General features: G+C 39.7%; 2 protein-coding genes across 4 annotated transcripts; one reads left to right on the top strand and one right to left on the bottom strand.

Annotated features, from left to right (window-relative positions):
- Positions 1-2,152: 2,152 nt before the first annotated feature.
- Positions 2,153-16,756, top strand: sap30l (sap30-like). 2 transcript variants are annotated; one of them, XR_004571144.1, is made up of 5 exons: positions 2,153-2,925; positions 4,608-4,730; positions 6,287-6,385; positions 12,130-12,249; positions 14,764-16,756. XR_004571144.1 is itself a non-coding variant. In XM_034237186.1 (4 exons), exons 1-4 carry the CDS (start codon positions 2,740-2,742, stop codon positions 14,890-14,892), a joined length of 537 nt encoding a protein of 178 aa, XP_034093077.1. In that variant the 5' UTR covers positions 2,160-2,739; the 3' UTR covers positions 14,893-16,756. The 2 variants fall into 2 exon arrangements, 1 of the variants encoding a protein (XP_034093077.1); XM_034237186.1 differs by lacking the exon at positions 12,130-12,249 and having other exon boundaries at positions 2,160-2,925.
- Positions 16,757-18,944: 2,188 nt separating this feature from the next.
- Positions 18,945-22,193, bottom strand: LOC117560327 (heart- and neural crest derivatives-expressed protein 1-like). 2 transcript variants are annotated; one of them, XM_034237179.1, is made up of 2 exons: positions 21,394-22,193; positions 18,945-20,409 (listed from the first exon to the last, which is right to left on the bottom strand). In XM_034237179.1, the coding sequence occupies exons 1-2, from the start codon at positions 21,871-21,873 to the stop codon at positions 20,305-20,307; spliced, it is 585 nt and encodes a 194-aa protein (XP_034093070.1). In that variant the 5' UTR covers positions 21,874-22,193; the 3' UTR covers positions 18,945-20,304. The 2 variants fall into 2 exon arrangements, with proteins under 2 accessions (XP_034093070.1, XP_034093071.1); XM_034237180.1 differs by having other exon boundaries at positions 18,945-20,400.
- Between the last annotated feature and the right edge of the window lie 236 nt (positions 22,194-22,429).

The raw sequence follows: 22,429 nt of genomic DNA, 5'->3' as shown, positions 1-22,429 counted from the left end.
CCTTGCCCTCTCTGATTTGCCTCTCTTGTCACCTCTGTTGCTCCCCTCCCCTTTATGACTTCAATCATCTCTGTGACTGATGGCGCTAAAACACACTTTTTTTAAATGTTAATCTCATAATCATTTTCATCTGACAACACACAAGCTGTGATATCTTTTAGCCAGCAGTGATTTATTCATGGCTGAAGTAGAATTGCTCCTCAGCGTGGCTCATTTCCCTGAGTCTCCTGGGATGTCATATAACGCTCAACTTGTCACACCAGCTTTGAGAGGGAGAGAGACAGAGAGAGGTGCAGGGACAACTTTGAATACATTGAGAGACCACTTTACATGTTATTGCCTCTTAGAGGCATTTCCCTGATAATATAAACCTCTAAATTGCAAAGTGAAAAACCTGGTAATGTTTCTGCGCTCCATCATCCACCACTTTTAAAGTCAATCAGTCAGTACACAATCAGTATTCCCCTCCACTCGTGACATACATGGGTGAGAAGGCTATTACGTTTCCACAGTCTCCTGTCAAAGATACCCATTAAATAGTCTTTATTGAGCCCAGGTCCATTACCAACAGAAAAGGTAATCCAATTGTTGTTACTCCTTTAGTATTTTTTCATAGTGTCCTCTCTCCATCTTCTCTCAGCTATTAGGCGAGCATGATGAGGCAGAGAGTGTGCACATGAGAGCAAATATCACATTAGACCAATGACAACAAACAAAGAGCATCATTAGGAGACCTGCATAATAAAAACGGCTTCACATTTAAGTGGACCTTTAAAGCTTTTCTTCGCTCTCTGGGTTTGCTGACTGGCCGCCTCCCCAAATGAACTCTAATCATAATGTGGCCAGTTCAGTCTGCTATAACAGCCTCTCGTGATTTCAGAAGAGTACAATATACAATATTGGGACTTGACTTCAGGGATTTATTCCCTTTCAGCCTCTGGAGCATTAATGAGATTGGACACTGGTGCTGGATGTTGAAGTAGCGATTCCATTTAATCCCAAATTATGTTAGAGCTCTTACCAGACCCATATTTCTTCCACACAAAGGATGTTAGCCTATATCAATGGTCTAAAATACAACTATATGCAGTAGCTTTAAGATTAGGATTAGGCCAATGGTGGGGAATAAAGTAGGGCCTATGATTTACTGAAAATAGTTGTATAACAACTTTCTCCACTAGAGGGAGCTTTATCAAGAATACCATAGCCTTTGGTATGTTTAGTTATTTTGATACTATGAATATTTTTCTTATAAATATTTGACGAACGTTTTACACTCTAAATGGCAATGGACATTTGAACAACGTAGGCCTACATTTTTCAGATTGGCATAGTTAAATGGCAAACTCTTGCTATTCACTATCTGAATTGGAAGATCCATTATTATTATTATAAATTGTAAGAGCCAGTGTTTTTGAAACTAGACTATTAGAGACTAACAATTATACAGCCTTATCTGTTAATGTCTTAAATGCTCCCTCCTTTATAGAATTACAATTGTCCTTTTTTAAAGTTTTATTTATAGCATTCTTATTTGTGAATATCTATCTCCCTCGCGTGGTTATAGGTGGAATCACGTGGCGATGTCAACAGCTTGTTCTTATCTTGTTGATCACACATCCCCCATTCACTAAAGTTATGTTCAAGTATTTTAAATGCTAAACAATTATCTGTAATTACCCTTTTTAATTTTGTAGCACTTTGAGTTTTGTTTACGCAAATGAAAAGTGCGCTTATAAATAAAATATATTATTATTATTATTATTATTATCTGTATGACATAAATAAGTACTATGTTGATGTTGTATCCGCAGCCTGGCCCAAAGAGCCGTCTTCATAGTTCAGATTCCGACTTGAATGTGGATTTACTGTTCATAGCCTACGATTAGGTCGATGTATCAAACTAGTCGAGTTGTAAAATCCTTGAAAGATTTCCAATAAACTGTCTCTGAAAATCACAACTCTGCTGTATAGTTAGACGCCGCTTCAACCGTCGGCGATGCCACATTTAACTCCCTTTCAAGTTGAAAACATTACACCGTCGGTGTTACAGGAAGAGACGCTAAAAGGTAGACGGTTCTTTCAGCCAATGGAATGGCATAATTTCCCCACTAAGCCCGCCTCCATACAAAATTGTCCAATCATCGTGCGCGACAGGAACTTCCGCCACGGAGACGGAGCATTTCCATTGTACGAGCTGTTCTGAAAGAGTCCCGCGATTGTTGAGCTACAGTATCTTAAGTGCGTGGTTTCTTCAAAGTTGTAACATTAGACGTAGCCGATTGTCGTCTTTTAGCTTAAAATCGTATGAGATTGTTGTCGCATACGAATCGTCCGGAGGGTAACGGGCTGTTACTGGGAAGAAGTGCGACGGTCTCACCATAGGAATTTGTTAGCGGCAGCTCAGCCACCTTGCGGTCCGGCTAACACCGTGGCTAGGTAACGTTAGCTGCAGCTCTGTTGTGGCGTGAATCTGACGGAAATCTGTAAGAATATGTCCTCAACCGGAGGCTGTTACGCTTCGACATAAGGGACTAGAGTGCACAAATAAACAACAAACTGTTAGTCCTCGAACTAGCCACTTAGCCAAGCTAACTAGCTAGCTAACGTTAACGCTACGGGATTGTCTTTGACAAAAGGGCAACCCGTCAACAAGAGACTTTGTAGCCAAACTAACGCGTTTTCCCCTATTTTTTAATTTATTGAGCTTTTGCACGAAGAGCATTACAACAGCACAGGATGAATGGATTTAGCACTGAGGAAGACAGCCACGATGGACCTCCGGCTCCGCCGTTTTATGGACAGAGCTGCTGTCTGATCGAGGACGGAGAGCGCTGCGGCCGGTCAGCTGGAAACGCCTCCTTCAGCAAGAGGATCCAGAAGAGCATATCACAAAAGAAGCTCAAGCTTGACATTGACAAGAGCGTAAGTTAAATAACATGATCTTTGTTTTGAAGTTTAAACCAGTGATTGTGAGTGCCAGACGATAGCTCAAAGTTAGCTAGCTCTCAGCTGTCAGCTAATGCTATGTAGCCTGTCGGCGACGGTTGACGAAAATAAACAAAAGAGCACCGTCATAGAGTTGTATCTTGTTGCTGTATCTGTTTTCACACCTATAACAAGTCAGGCTTACGTTTACTGTGCTAGCTGCCTGGACGACGTGCAGGACAACAGGTTCCTGTCCACAACTTCCAGCTCATTACAACGGTTTCATACAAGACGCCTCCGCAGCTCTTCATAAAATGGCTGTTGCCAGAGAAGCCAGAGCTCTGTTTAACCTCAGTCTGTTAAAGTACCCTGCCTTATTTTGGAGTGGCATAAACTATTGTTCTGCTCGAAAGAACACCAAAACATGCTCCACGTTAATTTAGCTTCTTTTTTCTAGTTTTTCATTTTGGCTTACTTTTGACAAACAACCAATGTTGGGCAAACGTGTTCTGGTCTTCCTTGAACCCAGTGAAAGACACATGTGGAGCTAATTGTCAGACACACAACCAAGGCTGGATCACCAACCAAGCAAATGTCCCAAAGGCCCCAGACCTCAAGGGGCCTCATAGACCTGGTCTTCTCTGTGTTGTAATTTGATCTATAGCGAAGCTGTTTAGGATTATGCTCCACTGAATTTGTCACAAATCTGCAGACGAGATCTCTTACAGCTTCCTATAACCCAAAGTGACATCTTGAAATATATTTGTCAATGTTTGTTTGGCCAAAAGTGATCGTATGTACAAAGCATTACATTGGAGAAGATGCACCAAAACATTTTTTTATAATAATTGTCAACTACTTAGTTAATGGACTAATAGTCTCAGTTTTACAATCTAGCCGTTCTTTATTTCAGTACTAAGCTTACATGGTGTAATATCGTTGTACACAGTATCTTTAATTAACTCAGCAAAAAGCAAACGCAGCAAGCCCGGGGGTGGGTCGTTTTCCTGTCATGTGTAAGCTGCTCTGTGCCCTCAACCTGGGGAGTACTGAGGCGGCAGTGGATGCATAAAGAGTGCCCCCAAGCACAGAGCAATGTGGCCCAGAAAAGTGTTGCTGTTGTAAACCATTCTTATTTAATTCATTGTATCCAGGGGGATTTGTTATTAGTGTGTGTTGCTGTTGTTGTCCCAAATGTTTTTTTACAGGCGTGCCAAACTCATGTGATTAGTCAGGTGTTGTGGCTGTGGCTCAGGGAATACATGCACATTGGTCAAGAGGACAGAGTACATGGTTCATTTGGAGCTGCAGTGCAGTTGAAGAAGCACATGCCAATATAAACAAACTTTAGTTCAGATATTGACATAACAGACCATTTGTAGTTATGGTTGGGTATCAAATCTCAACACTATGTCTATTTTAAGATGCTTGTCAAAATCCTTCATTACATACTTCTTGTTTAAAACCATGTATTTGCCAGTTTTTATAATAGTTTATCTTGGATATGTTCTTGTGTGGCTGCTCGGATATTGTATTAAGACTGGTATTATAGAATTTCAAATGAAAGCAAATCTAGTCTTGCAGTGGGTATTGCTTTGGTCCTATGCTGTGTTACTGCTAGAGCAAACATATGTTTTGATGTTGGACTCCTCCTTTAATACTCGTTATTATCGTTATAGGTGAGACACCTCTACATCTGCGACTTCCATAAGAACTTCATCCAGAGCGTCCGCAACAAGAGGAAGAGGAAGACCAGTGACGATGGAGGGGAATCCCCGGATCACGACGTGGAGGTGCCCGAGGTAACGGGACTGAAATCTTTCTTGCAATGTTCCACACAAACAACACAGATGAAGCACAATGGAAAAAGAAGCAGTCCCAAAGGCTTTACAGAGGAACATAGCAAACTAGGATGATAGTTTATATAAAACCTTAAAAACACCAACTCATGGTGACATTTTTGTTACAATATGCTTGCCTAACAACAACAAATTTAATTAATTGTGTACTCAGTTATGTTTGTTTGCTTTTGAGTGTTTATTACTGCAATGACCCAGTTTCTCCACAGAGATATTAACGTTTCATCGCTTTTAAAAGGAGAGAAAGAGGCAGCAAAAGCCTCATAGAGTCTTAACCTGTGGCGGGGGCCTCCAGGCTTTTTTTTTAACGAAACTGTGTCTCAGGGCTTCTTAACATTTAAAAACCTATTAATGTGTCATACCCATTTAACGGTAAGAAACTCAGCTAACTGACAATACGAAAAAAAATTGCCGAAACAAAACACAAGTCTCACATGAAGCGTCTAAATGAGCCCTGAGCGAAGAAATGCTAACACACTTAGCACAGAACTCTAGGTATAAATTCCCTTATTACATATAGGATCTGCACAAACAAGATATTGATTAGCAAGCTGAGATTCCACAGATTCTAGGGGTATAAGTATCACCACTGAGCGATCAGAACTCGTGACAGGGGAAGCAAAAACAGACATCACAACACGGAGCTTTACGGAGCAAAAACGGGACATTGTCTTACCTATGCTGTTCTGTTAAAAAGTTGTGTTCAATGGCATTAAAACAATAAAAACGCTGCTGAAGGTTAATCCATAAGTTAATGTGTCGGAAATGATTACTGATAATCCATCTTCATATTTATGTCAATAATGGAGTTTTCATATATAGCTGCTATGATAGCTACCAGAGTGTATGACAGCTTCCGGTTTAGGGCATTCTCATTGACCAATGGGTAATGTTTAGATGGATTTTAGGAACTTCCCCTTGATTCTATTGGCTCTAACGGTTAAAAAGAGGTGTCAATCATCAAAGTCGATCGAGGGGGGCCAGAAGCAGAGATATGGAAAATCCACCCAAATGACCCCAGAAGTGTTTTTTTTTCTTCTAAACCTCTCTAAAAAGGTCAAATGTCACTTGTTTTGTTTTAAATGTTTGGATTCCTAAAGCTTTTAGTCTACTATCCCATCATTCAAGGGTGGTTTTCACTATAAGTAATGTTTTTTTTTTGGAGGGACACTATAACTTATATATTTTTTTTACAAGGTTCAATCTGAATTTACTTTAAACATTTAAAAAAATCTATATTGATTCTGACTTTTCTACATCCAACTCACAGGTTTATCATTGCTTTGAGGACAAATATTATTAGTTTAACCCTTTTAGAAATGAAGTTATAGTCATATGTTCTGGGAATGTCATTTTCTAGCCTGAGACCTGAAAAGTAGGCTCAGTGCTTAACAGGTTAAGTAAATCATTGAAATGTGTCAAAGATTAAGCGGACTGAAAAGATACCGTCCCTCAAATTTCACTGACTGACTGCCTCCCTGTCTCTGCTGTGGTTTCAGGTGGACCTGTTCCAGCTGCAAGTGAACACGTTGAGACGCTACAAGCGACACTACAAGCTGCAGACCCGGCCTGGACTCAACAAGGCCCAGCTGGCAGAGGTAAGAAAACACTCAGAACTGAATGAATGTTAAGATATTCTCCACTACATGTATGGTGCTTCCTACTTTGTACAGTTCAAGGGGTTGCTGTGTTCTCCACGATGTGAATGCTGCATATTAGCCCCTTTTCATCAGTTACCATTTTAAAAAAAAGCTGGAAAGTGTAACAAGGGTAGAACTCTAAAGGTTTAAGAACTCAGGTCAACTCTGGTTTTGGTTTATGATAAAAGCAGAGTAATATTTTGTTATGTGATAGAGAAAAGAGAAGGGCAGAGAAAAACAAAGAGAGAGAAAGGACTTTATTTCTGTTTTCATTCAATCATATATTTGAAATAAACATCCATAAACAGCAGGGGTGTAACGGTTCACAGAATTCACAGTTCGGTATGTACCTCGGTTTGGGGGTCACGGTTCAGGTTCGGTACAACAAGAAAAAGAAAAAAGAAAGTCCCAAATGCATAATTCCAGTTTAGTTTTTTATTTATTTTGTACATTAGTGCAAGTTTCAGTTTAAAAATAAGGACCTCTAACATTTTGAATAATTAACTGTATTACGTCAGTGAAAAACAAACAGTACCACACACTAGGGCTGTGCAATTAATCGTATTTTAATCGCGATTACGGCTTGCGACGATTATGAAAACAGCATAATTGACAAAATACGATTATTTTGCTGGGTGCGCTTTCGCCCCTCCCTAAAAGCCCACTCGGCCACGTGGGAGTGACATGTGTTGTGAGTGTTCAGCGCGAGCGAAGATGTCAGAACAAGAGCAGCAACTCGTTAAAAGAAGGGTCAAACTATTTCCACTATTTGCAAGTACTTTGGCTTTCAGGAGTCCGACGTGGAGCAAAATAAAGTACAGTGCAGGATTTGTTACCAGGTTGTGTTGGCACCACACGCTAACACAACCAATCTCTTTAATCATCTGAAATACAACCACAAAGTACAATACGACCGGGCAGTAATACAACAAAAAGCAGATGCCCGCTCGACTTCATCCACCACATCATCACAGTCATCGATTCAGGACGCATTGTACAGAGCAACGGCCTACGCGACGAGCTCGCAGAGACACAGAGATATTACAGGTGCCATTACATTTCACATCGCTAAAGATATGTGCCCAGTTAGCACTGTTAGCAACCAGGGCTTTAAGCAACTTGTCAACACGTTGGACAAGCGTTACGCGATGCCGTCTCGGTATTATTTCAGCAGGTCTGCGCTGCCTGCACTATATGACAAATGCCGTGGGGAAGTTGAGAGAGATGTGGCTTCAGCTGACTACTTTGCTACCACAACAGACCTATGGTCTAGCCCAGGGGTGCCCAACCAGTCGATCGCGAGATGTGTCTAAAAATAGAACAACAATATTCTGTTTTATGTCCTGTAACATAATCTTCCTGTGCCAGAATAATGCACTTGAACGCATCAAAGCTTTGTGATTGGCCGGCGTCACCCCATGTGTCGGGGCGTGGCTAAGGGTCTTCAGTACAGGTGGCAATATTGTCACCTGCCTGCGCTCATCTCTGAAACCAGACCATGTAAACAGGCTGGTGTTTCTAGCAAAACATCTTTAAGAGATGACATGAGCAGTCCTACCAGCATTTGCCATGGTGGCCTAAACATTTTTATTTGGTCTTAAATTGTAGTTCAACATTTATTTCCTGTTACTTCTGGACCATGACGGTTGGCCAGCCTTCAACGTTTAACTGAGTGGAATATGTTGAATATGTTTTACCAAAATGTTGGCTATATGTTAAGGAGTTTTCAGTAGGTTGTGCAGTGCACTGCATCATATTTGATTTCATTTATTTTGGTCTAATTTATTTTTATTTATCATATTAATAATATATGTTTAGTATGGTTTTGGAAGTGCGCTCCAACATATTTGTTGATCTTGTTTATTGGTAAAATATTATTTGTTTTAAAGTTCAATAAATGGTCAATGAATAATCGTCAAAATAATCGTGATATCAATTATTGACCCAAATAATCGTGATTATGATTTTTGCCATAATCGCACAGCCCTACCACACACACTCAGATGGCCATATTATCTATAATGGCTGATGTCAAACAAAAAGGTTCAATAAGCTGTAAAACTAAAAAGAATGTCATGAAAATATTACAAAATAAATAATAAGATAGTGTTTCAATCACAATCAATAAAGGCCGGGGTTCTCTACTATTGCATAAGGGTGCAGCATAGCCGTTGAAAAACATATGCCAAAAGCTTCCGTTATTTATTTTTGGTCTCTCGGCTTTCATGTCTATTGGCATCGTAAAAGCAGCGGGGATGAGCTGTTGAACTGCTGTCTTTTGCAGGGCTCCGTTGATTGGCAAATCTGGGTGATGCCTTCTGATATGATTTTGCATGTTTGGCGTGTGTTACTATTAGCATTCCGCACCGCTGTCGAACAACGCCGACACACCGTCCTCGTCCGATCCACCACTCGCACTCCATCGTTATTGTAGTCCACAGGGAACCCGACGGTACGGGACGAATACGGATACCGTTACACCCCTAATAAACAGTCAACAGATTGTCCCGATTGTGGGACAGTTGCGCATGGAGGACATCTTTATTTCTGAAACTAGAAATGCCCTGCCTCTAGCAGCAGCAGACTATTGGCTTAGGTTGCATTCACACCTAATAGTAGGTACATTATTTCATTTTTCAGAAGGTTTGGTTTGCTTTCACACAGGCAAACCTCAAACAGATTATAAACAGTCTGTCACAAAAGCAAATATAGCATAGCTTATGTTTATAGTTGGGCTCACTATGGGTCTTGTGTTCAAGATATTGTGGAGTTTGTCATACCAAATACAATTGTCTTTAATATCGGGGGAGCTGTCACTTTTCTGCAGCGAGTTGCTCACTCGTGTATTGGTGACAGATAGGGGTGCAACAACTAATCGACTTAATCGATTAAAATCGATTACCAAATTAGTTGCCAACTAATTCGGTCGTCGATTCATTGGTGACGTCATCACGTGTGTTTTACGCGCCGTTAAGCTCCAACGTTATTGATCGGTACTGGAGACATTTAAAAAATAGCATTATATCGCTGTCTTATACCTCATTCACACCAACGCAACTCCGGTTCAAGCTCCGTGCTAGAGCTTTTCATGTTCAGAACCGGTTCTTCGGTTTAGCTCCGGCTCTTTCCACACCGCCCAGAGTCCGACTGGTGCTGCGTCATTGCCTCATCGTTTGCGTCATGACGTAACCGTTTGCGTGCCTGCTTCATAAAGCCAAACCTCTCGCGGAAACCCCTCACAGCTGACACCGACAACAACAACAATGGCCGATTGTGCTCCAGCTTCCTCTGTACCTCTTCGGAAGACCAGATTCCCGGCAGGTAGCTGGTCTCTTCAGTGGACCACTGCTGCTTGTTAAGTTTCTCCATCGTTGTGTACAAACTGGATAAAACGCGGGCTTTTTGTTGTTGTTCAGGAGTTGATCTGTCTCTGCCCCCGCTTCGACGTAAGCGTGACGTATGTGGTGCTTTTGCTCTGGCCGGACAATTTTTTTGGTGCTTGAAATGAACCGGATTCCGGAGCTAAGAGGCTGCTCCGCTGCGGTGTGAACAGGAAAACCCGGTGCTTTTCAAGCTCCAGCTCTGAACCGGCCCTGAAACACCGTTGGTGTGAATGAGGTATTAGTTTCGCCAACTCGTTTCTAATATGCAAAAATACACACAAATGCGTCTATAATAATAATAATAATAATACATTGCATTTCAAGGCGCTTTTCCAGGTGCTCAAAGACGCTTTACAGTGGTGATAAAACATGATAAAATAGAATTTAAAAGTTATTAAAACAAGATAAAATAACACTTAAAAGTTATTAAAACAGCAATACAGCATAATTCACAGATTAAAACCCAGTCTGAAGAGGTGTGTTTTGGTCAGTGTTTTGAAAGTGGGGGGGTCAGTGCAGTCTCTGATGTGTTGTGGGAGGGAGTTCCAGAGGGTGGGGGCAGCGATGGAGAAGGCTCTATCCCCCCAGGTTCGGAGCTTGGTTTTCTTGGGGATAGAGAGGAGGTTCGCTTCTGATGAGCGAAGGCTGCGGGAAGGGGTGTAGTGGTGGATCAGGTCGGAGAGGTAGGGGGGAGCCTGGTTATTGAGAGCTTTGTGTGTTCGCAGAAGGATTAGTCTATGATGTATTTTCGATCTTTCCAATCCGGAAGAGAGATCTTTCTCTCCCCCGTCTGTGTGCGAGGGGGCGGGGCAGTTTACACACACACGGCTGCTAAATTTATGCAACACACTGCGAAGATGGCGGAGAGAACGCGCTCCGAGGTGTGGTTAAACTTTACGCGTCTGGATCTATGGTCTCGATGTGGACAATGCTCGTTACCTAAAGTGCAATAAGAGTTTAGCATGTAAGGGCGGTAACACGAGCAATTTGTCTAAACATTTAGCAAAAGTGCACCACATTCAGACGGAGAAAGCCCTGTAGCCCCATCCGCGAGTAACTTTTCAGGTGTTATGTATGCTCGCAGCAACACACGGAGTTAACTCAATTATACAAACATGGGTTAATGATTAGAGGTAACTGAGTTATTTATTTTGTTAAAGTTTCAGCTATTCTGTTTACAATTCTGTCATCACATTATTTAATACGATTTGTTAAAACACTGTTGTTTCTTTTGATGTGAAATATTATTTATTTACTTTAAATAAAAAGCAATGTTAATTTTGTTCAAAATGTGTTTAGTTCATTTAATAATATATGTATTTTTGAATCAAGTATTCATCTTTATTGTCGTCATTGTTAGTTTCCACATGCCTAAAACAACCTCAAGCTAAATCTAAAAGTTGATAAGCTAAATAAGAGCGTTTGAGAAATTGTGCAAGGCATAATAGTCCGAATAGTCGATTAATCGTTTCATTAATCGATAGATTAATCGATTATCAAATTAGTCGTTTGTTGCAGCCCTAGTGACGGAGCTTTTTTTACTTTTGCACAACACTATTCAACAGTCCGGTTAAATCCATTCTGCTTCCTTCTTTAGCTAGAGATTTTGAAGACCTCCACGTTCTTGTGTACCTTTTTCAAAAGTTGAGAAATGTTCTCTTCTGTCCAGATATCCAGAAGGCATCTGTGTTCTTTGTAGCTCCGCGTTTGTCCCCTGCCACTCATTTTGTTAGCCACAACTTGCTAACTTCTCCTCCGGTAACCAGAACAGGAAATTACGCGTAAATACTCCGCTTCCTATGCTTTGGTGCGGACTGCATTCACACCAGCGATGAACCGCTCCAGAGTTCACTAGCAAGCGCTCACCACCTCTTTTAGCCGGACGAGAGTCTGGTTGTTTAGTTCGCATCAGAGGTCTCGGACTGCGTCCAAACGAACCGCGGCGAGGGGTTAAACGTTCCAGGGTTCGAGTAAATCGTACTTAACAAGGCTGGTGTGAGTGCGACCTTAAAGACTTAAAAATCAATCCTCTTTATAGTCAAATTAACTAATTCTCAAAACCTTTTAAAGCAACAATAAGTTGGAATCTTTGTTTACTTACTTTTAAATTACGTTGTTTATTTCTTAATAACAATTGTCTAATAGTGAAATGATGTAACACTGAAAGCCATTAGGCCACCCTCATTAGGTGGACCCGGCCTCTTTCTTCTTAACCTTCAGCTCCATGTCACTCATTTGCTGTGATATACACAGTGTCACAGGTCCTATTCTGCAGTAATTGGTCATGGAACATGTTGGACTGATTTTCCAACTGGACAGGTGGACTCCATGCAGCTGGCTCGGCCCTCGTCCGTACAAATGCTTCCTGTATGCAGCGCTCTCTGACGGCTTGGATGTGACTCGGCTGGCGCGCACAGTGGGAATGAAAGAAAACTGGCTGTTAGTTGAATGTTTCCCCAGGCTTTAAGTCAGGTTCAGTCTCCCCTATTAATGAGCCTCCCACATCATTAATAAAGGACCAGTCAACAGCCCCAACCAGTCACAGCTGGCCCAGTCTTCGGCCCCTCTCAGGGACCCAGTTAGAGGCTGCATAGAGGATGTTTGTTTACTTCTCTTTGAGGCTGCTTTAAAAATCCAAACAACCAGTTGTATGTTTCATTTAAGTATTGATTGCATGTCTACCATAACAACATATTCATTTGTTAGTGTCTTAAAAAATTAAATGACTTATATTCACCATAAAACAATTATTACAAAACTCTTAAGTTCCATTATCCTATTTAGTTCCCCAGAAACAATAAAATGTTCCAAATGTGTGGCATTGGTGCGCAATTTCCTGAGTACAGTACAAAATTATATTAAAAAAAACTCTTAACTTTTTTATTTAATATTCTATATTTCTGATCAAACTTCTATTGTGACAATATTGTTGGGTTTAATACTGAATCTTTAATTAAATATTTAAGCGATAATGAATATGTGTTGATTTAATGAGGAAATGTAAGCAAAAAATAATAAAACGGGCAGTTAAAATATTGTAAAAATGTAAAAACAATGACATCCTTTTACTGTAATGCATCCCTTAAAACCAGTTAAAGACACATGCACTATCTTGATTTAAAAGCTGAGACGATATCGCTCATATCATGATATTGGTATAGTATCCATACATTTCCCAGCCCTATAGAGTGGCGAAGTCCCTCCCCTTCCGGGGGAGCTCCATGGGACCTTATTTCGGAAAAATTATGTATTGAAGTCAATGGAGAGAGAAAACGTATCTTTCGATCCCGTTTGAATTGTGCCACGAATTACACATATGATGTTTGTCAATTTAAAAGATAATTTTGCAAGTCAAAAAAATAAAAATGTGTCATAAAACTGTGAAGTAACACATTTTTTTTGTGTGAAACGCTCAATGAACTACATCTCTGGTCTCGCAGACTCTCACAACAACACACGTCACCGAGATGGCCGTCACTACTGTCTTGTCAAAAAAGTGATTGACTACCCTCACTATCAACCCAATGAAACACGTCCAGAAGAATGTCATGCAAAGCTACCTGCCTGCCTTCCATTGATTCTCTCTGAACTGGCTGATCTTTTTAATGTTTAATGTCAACCATTTGTGCAGATAGCATGACGTAGAAAAGATCGCCAGTGCTAATGTAGCGTTAGCGTTAGCATTTCTCCCCCGGGCTTAAATGGTGTATTATAGAATGATCACACCGGTGTGACGGTACTCTTCAAAGGGTTCACGAAATATGACTACTAGTCTTACTGTTTAACATTTTGGGTTACTTGATGTTACTTCATGTTAAGGCTAATAAAAATGACAAGGCTAAGACTGTAATGCTAACTAACGTGCTTGCTACTAGCTAGGTAGCTAACTTGATCCAGCCAGCCACTCCTGGTCCTTTCATCAGGCGGGAAGCGAAAGAACGAGCAAGACCCATTGCTGGTATGATAATAACCTGGTACTAAGCACACAGGCATCTTGTTAAAGTTATCTTATCTTAGCTATCTCTTATATTTAGCGGAGGAAAACAATTGTGACATCAATACATTATTTTTCCGAAATAAGGTCCCATGGACCGGAAGTCAATGGAGAGAGAGAACTTATCTTTCGATCCCGTTTGAATTGTGCCATGAATTTGTCAATCTTAAAAAAAATAATTTCCATGTCAAAAAAGTCACAGTTTGTCGTAAAACTGTTGAAATATAAGACTGAAAAATACGCAACTAGAAAGACTACAAATCCCAGAGTTGCGTAAGTGATGTCACAATTGTTTTCCTCCACTATGAGATAGCTAAGATCAGCGCCATATAGATATAATCTATCTATATGGCGCTGGCTAAGATAAGATAACTTTAACAAGACCAGCAATGGGTCTTGCTCGTCTTGCTCGTTCTTTTGCTTCCCGTCTGATGAAAGGACCAGGATCAAGTTAGCTACCTAGCTAGCACGTTAGTTAGCATTACAGCCTTGTCATTTTTATTATCCTTAATATGAAGTAACATTAAGTAACCCAAAATGGGTAGTCAATCGTTTTGTTGACAAGACAGTAATGACGGCCATCTTGGTGACGTGTGTTGTTCTGCGAGGCCAGAGATGTAGTTCATTGAGCGCTTCACACAAACAAATATGTTACTTCACAGTTGTACGACACATTTTTTTTTACTTGCAAAATTATCTTTTAAATTGACAAACATCATATATGTAATTCGTGGCACAATTCAAACGGGATCGAAAGATAATCTTTCTCTCTCCATTGACTTCAATACATACATTTGTAGAAATAAGGTCCCATGGAGGTCCAGCGGAAGGGGAGGGACTTCGTCACTCTATTGGGAAGCAGGAACTTGCACATCAGAACATTTCTGAAAAATATATGTTAATTAACATGAGAGATATTTTCAGAGTTTTCCTTTTAACCACTTTCTCCTTTTTTTCAGACGGTGAGTCGTCACTTCAGGAATATCCCGGTGAACGAGAAGGAGACGCTGACCTACTTTATTTACATGGTGAAGAGCAGCAAGAGCCGCTTGGACCAGAAAGGCGACGGCGGGAAACCGCTGGACTAAACATCGCAACACAAAGCACAGTAGCTACAACGAAACCATCAATAATCCACAGCTATTTCAAAAACCCGGACACCACTAACGGCAACAACAACTGCAACCCTGCACCGTCCTCTCCTCTGTAAAGACAGACTCTTGTCGTCCTCAGAGGACATCTCACTGAATTGGAGGAGAATTCAGGGTGGGATGAGATATCTCTTGCTTATTATGCCCTTTTCATATAAAAATTGTCTCTGCGCATGTTGTCACAATAGTCATTTCCTCTCCCTCTTCTCCGAAAAAAGCCAGACTGAGGTCCCGGGACTCACTCCACAGGGTTTTTATGTTGTCATGCTGTAATGTAATCTGTCAATATGTACAAAAGAACAGCGTCCAATCTTAAGTAAGTTGGTTGACTGCAAAGTACAATATAGCTGCCTTAAGAGTAAAAAAAACGAAACGTGTTTCTGTAAATTTGGGGGAATCTTTCTTTGCCGAGTAGACTGTTAACACTTTCACAGAGAGGAATGCTTGTGCCAAACAGAAACGTTTGTTGGAATTGAATGATGTTGAGTGGGATTTATTTTTCTTAATTTTTTTAAACGTGAATGAATGAATTGTTGGAAAGGGGCTCTGCCTTTGCTGAAGTTACATCCAGGGATCAGGGTCAGTTTAACCAGATCAAGAATTCTTGATTCTCAATAATGTCTAAAAGAAAGAAGCTGATCTCAGTCCTACATTTTAATCTTTATTTGCCCTTTTCCAACTGGATGTGATGCATATGAAGACCGATGGTGGTGAATGATGTAACATTTAGCTATGACCCACTCTTCTCCTTATTGCTAGCTGTTTAATGTACTTAACAACACAAACATCACAGGTGTTGGTAGCTTATTTTTTTTCTTTGTAACCCAGTTTTCTACTAAATGTTTTAGTTCAGCCTCAAGTTGTATAAAGTCTATGTGGATATAATTTAGAATTGTTTTGTCCCATCTTTCTTTTCCACCAGAAGTGGAACTTTTGTGTGTGTGAGAGATAGGGGTCTAAGAGTAATTATTTGCACCATTTTAATATTTAAGAGCAGTGTTTATATTGGACTGAAGCCTTGATTTGATACTTAAAATACCCAGATGCATTTAAAAAAGTGGGTTTTCCCTTTGCCTTTTTAAATAATTAATTACATGTATCAACAAAAAAAAGATATTGATGCGTGCCTTCCATATTGCAGCAAAAATCTAAATGTCAGTAGAAGTTGGCTAATGAGGTCTTAAAAAAAAATCTTGGCAATTATTAAATTCAGGTAATGGATTCACTGTTTGATGAATCGTCATTTTTTGGATCGTATTTGTCAATAATATTGAGCCAAAACTGTTATGGGGAAAGTAGCCTTTGGCAGGTAGCCACTTGTGTCACCTGTTGCAACATTTGGTGTGATCTAAAACTGCTCAAAAACTAAATTGCATGTATATTCCTAACTCACAGCTAACACATCTAGACAATTGACAACTATATGGGTTTTTGCATCTTCCCACAACAACTCTTCTACATGTCCAATTATTTGTTGTTGTTTTCATTGTGGTGACTACATTGTACACACAGTTTGGGATTTCTGTATGGATTTTTTAATCAGTTTGCATCCTCTGTCACACATCTTATTTAAGGTTGTTCACCAACTGAGTTGTCCTTTCAACAAAGGTTTATATTTTTATTTCGGTGTCTGTTATATTTTCAGTTCTGCTTGTAGGTTTTAGTGTCATGTAGATAACACCCAACTTTAACATATAGGCCATGCCACATTAACCTTACTGTTGTGTTAGAAAAAATCATATTTAAATATGGCTGCTTATTGCTCCTTATAATAATAAATGTATTGTACAGATAGAAACAACGGTCTTGTCTCTGTTCATTCATACTGCTCAAATGTTGTATATATTTCAGCTGATTTTACAATACGTTATGTCAACACCCAATTAATACCATGAAAATGATATCTGTACCTTTTCAAATTAAACATGAAGAATGTCCAGGTTGGATTTGTTTCAGGAACTGCCATCGATCACCACTAGGTGTCGCTACATACCCATATATTAGTTGGAGGGGAAGAGAGAAGGGAGCTTTAAACACCCAGAAACCTTAGGAGACTCCAAAATCAACCCAAAGGCAGCAACAAAATACATTTTTAAGAGTAGATGAAACTTGTTAGGCGGAAAAACTTGTTTGTTGGTGTATTGTTAAATTATATATCACAAAAATATAAAAAACTGAAATTACTATGGAAGAGTCTAGAAGACTGCAGACCACCGGGTGCCTTTGAGCCAATAAATACAACTTTTTGCAATCCAGCCTTTGTCAATTGTAAATGTGGATTTACAGAATAAATGTTGCAAATTACTAATCGTCACTGGAGAAATTATGTTCTGTCATTAAAAAAGTGTATCAAATTATACATGTAGAATACAAATGTTGAGGTTAAGGCACTGGCAAATGAGATTACAGTCCTTACGTCTTTTATTTTAATTTAATTTTTGTCATATTTTGTTAGACTGACCGGTGGATTGGTCAAGGCCATAAGTAAGGAGGTCGAGAAACGACATAATGCCCACATTTGGGCATTTATTTAGAATGAATAACATGTAGTAGCCTACTCTGCAGCCATACCCTCACTCACTGCCACCTGCACTGCCTGGCACAAATGACACTTTTACAGCCAGAGCCACCCTAAGGTGCTATCTAGATAGGGCCTCAGACCGGTTTTACATAGAATACTGAAACAATATAAATATATAAACAACTATCAATGATTTATTTACAACATAGCTACTAAACATACATCTAACCAGTGGTGGAATGTAACTAACTTTACTCAAGTATACTCTACATTTAGCTACTTTATACTTTTACTCCACCACAGTTTGTAGGCAAATGTGTTACTTTGTATTCACTTCATGTATTTTACAGATTAAGGTACTATGACTTGGCAGTTTTAAATAATAAGATACAAATATAATTAGAATATAAAATCTCTAATATATTATTGTATTTTATTATAGATTAAGCTAGCCAGTGTGTGTTTAAAATAATTAAAATAAACCCACCTTTAGGCTACCAAGTCCAACATTGAAGTTATGATCACATTAATACATGAATACTAAAATGATGGTGCTTATTGGTGCATGACGAGTACTTTTTCTAAAAGTAGGCCTATATTTTGATGCTAATATACTTTTGTACTTTTGCGTATATGTACCATTTTGAATGCAGGACTTTGACTTGCAACCGAGTATTTCTACACTGTAGTATTGCTACTTATCATCTGGGTAGTCTACTTCTTCCACCACTAGCCTATGTATTAACTCCAGAATGAACCCCCTCCGGAACGATAAATAAGTGTTGGTTTCACCGCGGAAACGTTTGTTCGCGCACGGAATTCAACACAGGAGAGCTCAGGGAAGTGTGGTTTACCTGATACGCTCTTAATAATGTATCCATACACCTTTACATGAACGCTTTCAAAACTGCATAAGAGACGTATGCTGTTCATTCATAATATGTTATTTAATGTATTGATTGATCCATGGAAAGATCTACAATATATATGAAGTCATTCCACCCGTGTCTATAAAACATCATGATTTCAAGTGGCCTGCAAACATTAAACCAATCCAAAGAGGTTCTTGACGCAACATCTGCTTGTTATATCCCATTATTGTGCCAAATATGTTAAAATATGCTAAAATGGCCTACTGTGTAAGGATCCTGCAAGGATATAGGCTACTGCAAAAATAAAGGTGGGCCCATAATGAAACTCATTAACAACATAAAAGTCTCAATACGTAAAGTTTTCAGACTTGTGAATTTGTTAAGCATTTACATAGTCCATTTGTATTTTAAATAATAATGTAACCAAGTGGTTTTTATTTGGTTAATTCCAGAGCAATTCCTGATCCATTGTTTCCGATGATTCCGTAACGGCAAGAAAACGAGGACATTGTTTGGTTATTGGTGTGTAGTATACTGTTTGTTGAATATTAGGCCTACATTAATTAATTATATAAGTGAAACACATTGGTCATAGCTGAAGTGACTTAAAATAATTCATTTATTTACGGAACAATATATAACTTCACATCCAATGTACATTTCAATCAACATGTCGCACAGAAATAAACCTTTTTTTTTTTTTTTTAGTGTTTGTCGGAGTGAAAGCTGTGCGTTAACGGAACATTCTGTGTCTCAGGACGGACAGTGACATTAATTTTGAGGTAGATTCAGTCAATTCAATAATGTTCAACAAGAAACATCAACAACAGCCGGAAAAGTGTAGGCTACATTCAAGACTCCATGTGAGTTTGTCTGTAACATATCTAACCGGAAATACTTGATTAATAATACTGTAAATATTCTGACTGCCAAATTCAGAGGGAAGAAACAGTGACAAAAAATAAAAAAGATTCCCCAAACAAATGTGTTTCCTCTGGGCTCGGCTCCCACCAGGACTTTAAATGTTTTCGATATTTCTTTTTTTCATATCCGTTTTACACGATATCTTACAACAAGGCCTGCCTGGGTTTTAATGAGTTTATCCGTTAATTCATAGATGTTTTATAGTTGAATGGGTTAAACAGTTTGTGTGATTTAACACCACGTCAGTTTGAATGTGAACCGTTAAAAACTGTTCTACTGAGCATTGTAATACAATGACACTAAATCCGATTTGTATCAAATGTTTTGATAGCTTGAATATTTCTACTAAAGGCTGGCATCACGGAGCAAAACAAATAAAGTAGTATATGCCAGAATATTCTTTCAAAGTTATAATTATAGGCAAAGTATTATAAGATAATTGGGTTTATAAGTAACTGCTTTGTTATTGCACAAAAACTCTGCCGTGCGGCTCGTGTGACTAATTTGTCATAAATTACGAAGAATTTCAGGCAGAAAAAACCTAGCTGAACCCAAATAAGTGTACAAAATATTTGTGGGTTACTCTGTAATGCTGTTCCTATCCGACCTCATCTTACATTTACTCCATTTGTTCTGTTTATGTTCTGCTTTACGTCCTCATGTGTAAAACAGCACCACTCAAGACACCAGATAAAAACACATTTTTCCGGGGAGACAGATGTGTTTTGACACCGTGGCAACATCTGGTCTACAGTACAAACATCAAAAAACAGAAATACCACAAATATCAAATACCTACAGTCAGAATTGTCTGTGGAGTGAACCACACCGGGAGAGAGAATATCAACAGAGTGTCCATGGTGCTCTCCTCCTCACCTTGTTAGCATGTTGTCCTTTAATTCTCTCATTTTGTGCTTCATTGCACTTGCACAGCGGTGTGTTTAGGTTCAGTCAGGCAGTGGTTTTTATCTGATTTGAATCCAGAGTCTCGGGGTGTTTTAGGGGGGTGTGAGTGGAGGAGGGGGGGGGGGGTCACTGGTTGAGCTCCAGAGCCCAGACCTGCTGCGGCCACCCGGTCCGGCCCTTCGCCTTCTTCTCGGCTCCTAATGCCTCCTGCAGCCCGTCAGGCTGTACCAGCAACAATACAAAATGAAAAGACACATTATTAGCTACCATCAGAGAGCAAGGCTCAAATGTAGCCTACTAACTTCAGATTAAGCGAACATTTTTAAAGAGAGTCAATATTGCTTATTTCTCTACCCATGTTGGTCCTATTTATAATTTAGGTTTACCTTAGAAAGTTTAAATACACTGAAAAACCTACTAAATTATCATACATGCTGTTTTTCGTCACATGCATGTATGCTTCAGTGACGCAGTTGGGGCCATTACAGGCTAATTATTTAGGTTTAACTTAGCCTACATTAACTTAAATAATTCTACAAATAGGTAACAATATCACGCTATGTAATCTGTATATGCAGGTTTTAAATGTATATAAACAAAGATATTATTTAAAGCAGAATGTGAGTGTTATATAAAATATTGGACTATTTATTGTTAACTATAATTTAATGCAGACAAAAACGATATATGGTGAGCAGTATAGCTACAGATAGTTGGAAAAGTAGTATAATATTGTTACTGCTACATTACAGTCAACATGTGACTTAGTGATACCAATTTGAATAAAGCTATAAACGTTTAATCATCATGCTTATATTCTATAGAGTCTACAGCTGCAGCTTCTTTGATGAGCCTAACTCTCGCGTTATTATAGTGAAGCATAATCGAAAAATAAATACTAGAAATAGGCTGCACTGCAAATTCTTATTTTGGATGTATTTGCTAGAATACAATTCAATAACCATTTTGATTGGAATTTTATTTTTTATTTAGATGATAATCAGACTCGAAAAGCAAAAATCGTAGTCACTTATGTTTTTAAACCCTGTGGTGTCGTCTAATAAATCAGAGCCTATGCTTCAATTTCTGCGTAAAATATAGTTGTTTCTATTTTAACCAATTGTTTTTTACATTTACTTAGAAACCATACTTGCTGATCTGTTTTTTCGGAATGAACTAATTTTGATAGCCATGATACACACACTCATAACTTACCTGATCACGTTTCCTCTTTAGATCCCGGTTTTCAAATTTCTTAATTTCGGCCTTAAAGCCCTCGGTCTCCCCGGTGTCTTTGGCCAGGACGTCCATCAGGTAGGCGATGTAACTGGTGGCCAGGCGTAAAGTTTTAATTTTCGACAGTTTAGTGTCCGCCGGGACGTTTGGGATGCACTCCCTGAGCTCGGAGAAAGCTGTGTTGATGCTCTCCGTCCGCCGGCGCTCCTTCTTCGGCCCCGACGTTCTCCTCTTCCCCATCCCCGCCTGGAGCCCCTCCAGCCGGGCGTCATGCGTCGTTCCGGGTGCTCCGTGCTCCGCGGCCGGGTAGGGGGTCTGGATCTGGAAGTCCGGGGGCATCTCGCCGTGGTTCACCACCCAGCTCTGGAAGTACGGTGCATCCTGGTGACACCGCTGGACGAACGGGAAGGGCTCGTGCATCAGGTGGTGGTGATGCTGGTAGCCCCCGATGAGGTTCATGTTGAGCGGTTTAACGAAAGTGGTCTTTGCCGTGTTTTCCCTCGCCCTCGGTCTGTCTCCGGTGCTGTCCCAAAACGGTCTCTGCTCGGCAGCCAACAGAACTCATTCAATACTTCTATATGTATTCCCTTGAATGCGTTAACGAGTCAAGCAAAGTGCACACTAACTTAATATGGTCATCATTCCGAACGTTTTATCAACGAAAGAGGCCGTAAAAAAAGTGTATAATTCCAAAGAACAAATCTCGGCGATGTGTTGGGCTCCAGTTTCCTGCGATCGCTTCCTGAAGAGGCTGCTCTGATTTGCTTCAAGAAATTTGACCCTGGTGAAGGTGTGAGGCCCAAGGTTTATATGATTTGGATGTCAGCGTGGTCAGGAGGCAGCCAATGGAGGAGAGCCCCCAGGGTGGGAGGAGAGTCCAGAGACGTTTGCAATAACATGTTCCATGGTGCTGTAATCTCACAGCAATACACAGGGAGCAAATATCTGATGGTTGGATTTCGTTGCTGGATACATAGATTATGAGAAATATGAAAAAGTGGTTTAACTATCTAAA

The sequence above is a fragment of the Gymnodraco acuticeps genome, unplaced genomic scaffold (genome assembly GCF_902827175.1).
Source record: "Gymnodraco acuticeps unplaced genomic scaffold, fGymAcu1.1, whole genome shotgun sequence".
NCBI lineage: Eukaryota > Metazoa > Chordata > Actinopteri > Perciformes > Bathydraconidae > Gymnodraco > Gymnodraco acuticeps.
The sequence above is the reverse complement of the archived record's forward strand: the minus strand, read 5'-3'. Positions and strand labels throughout refer to the sequence as shown.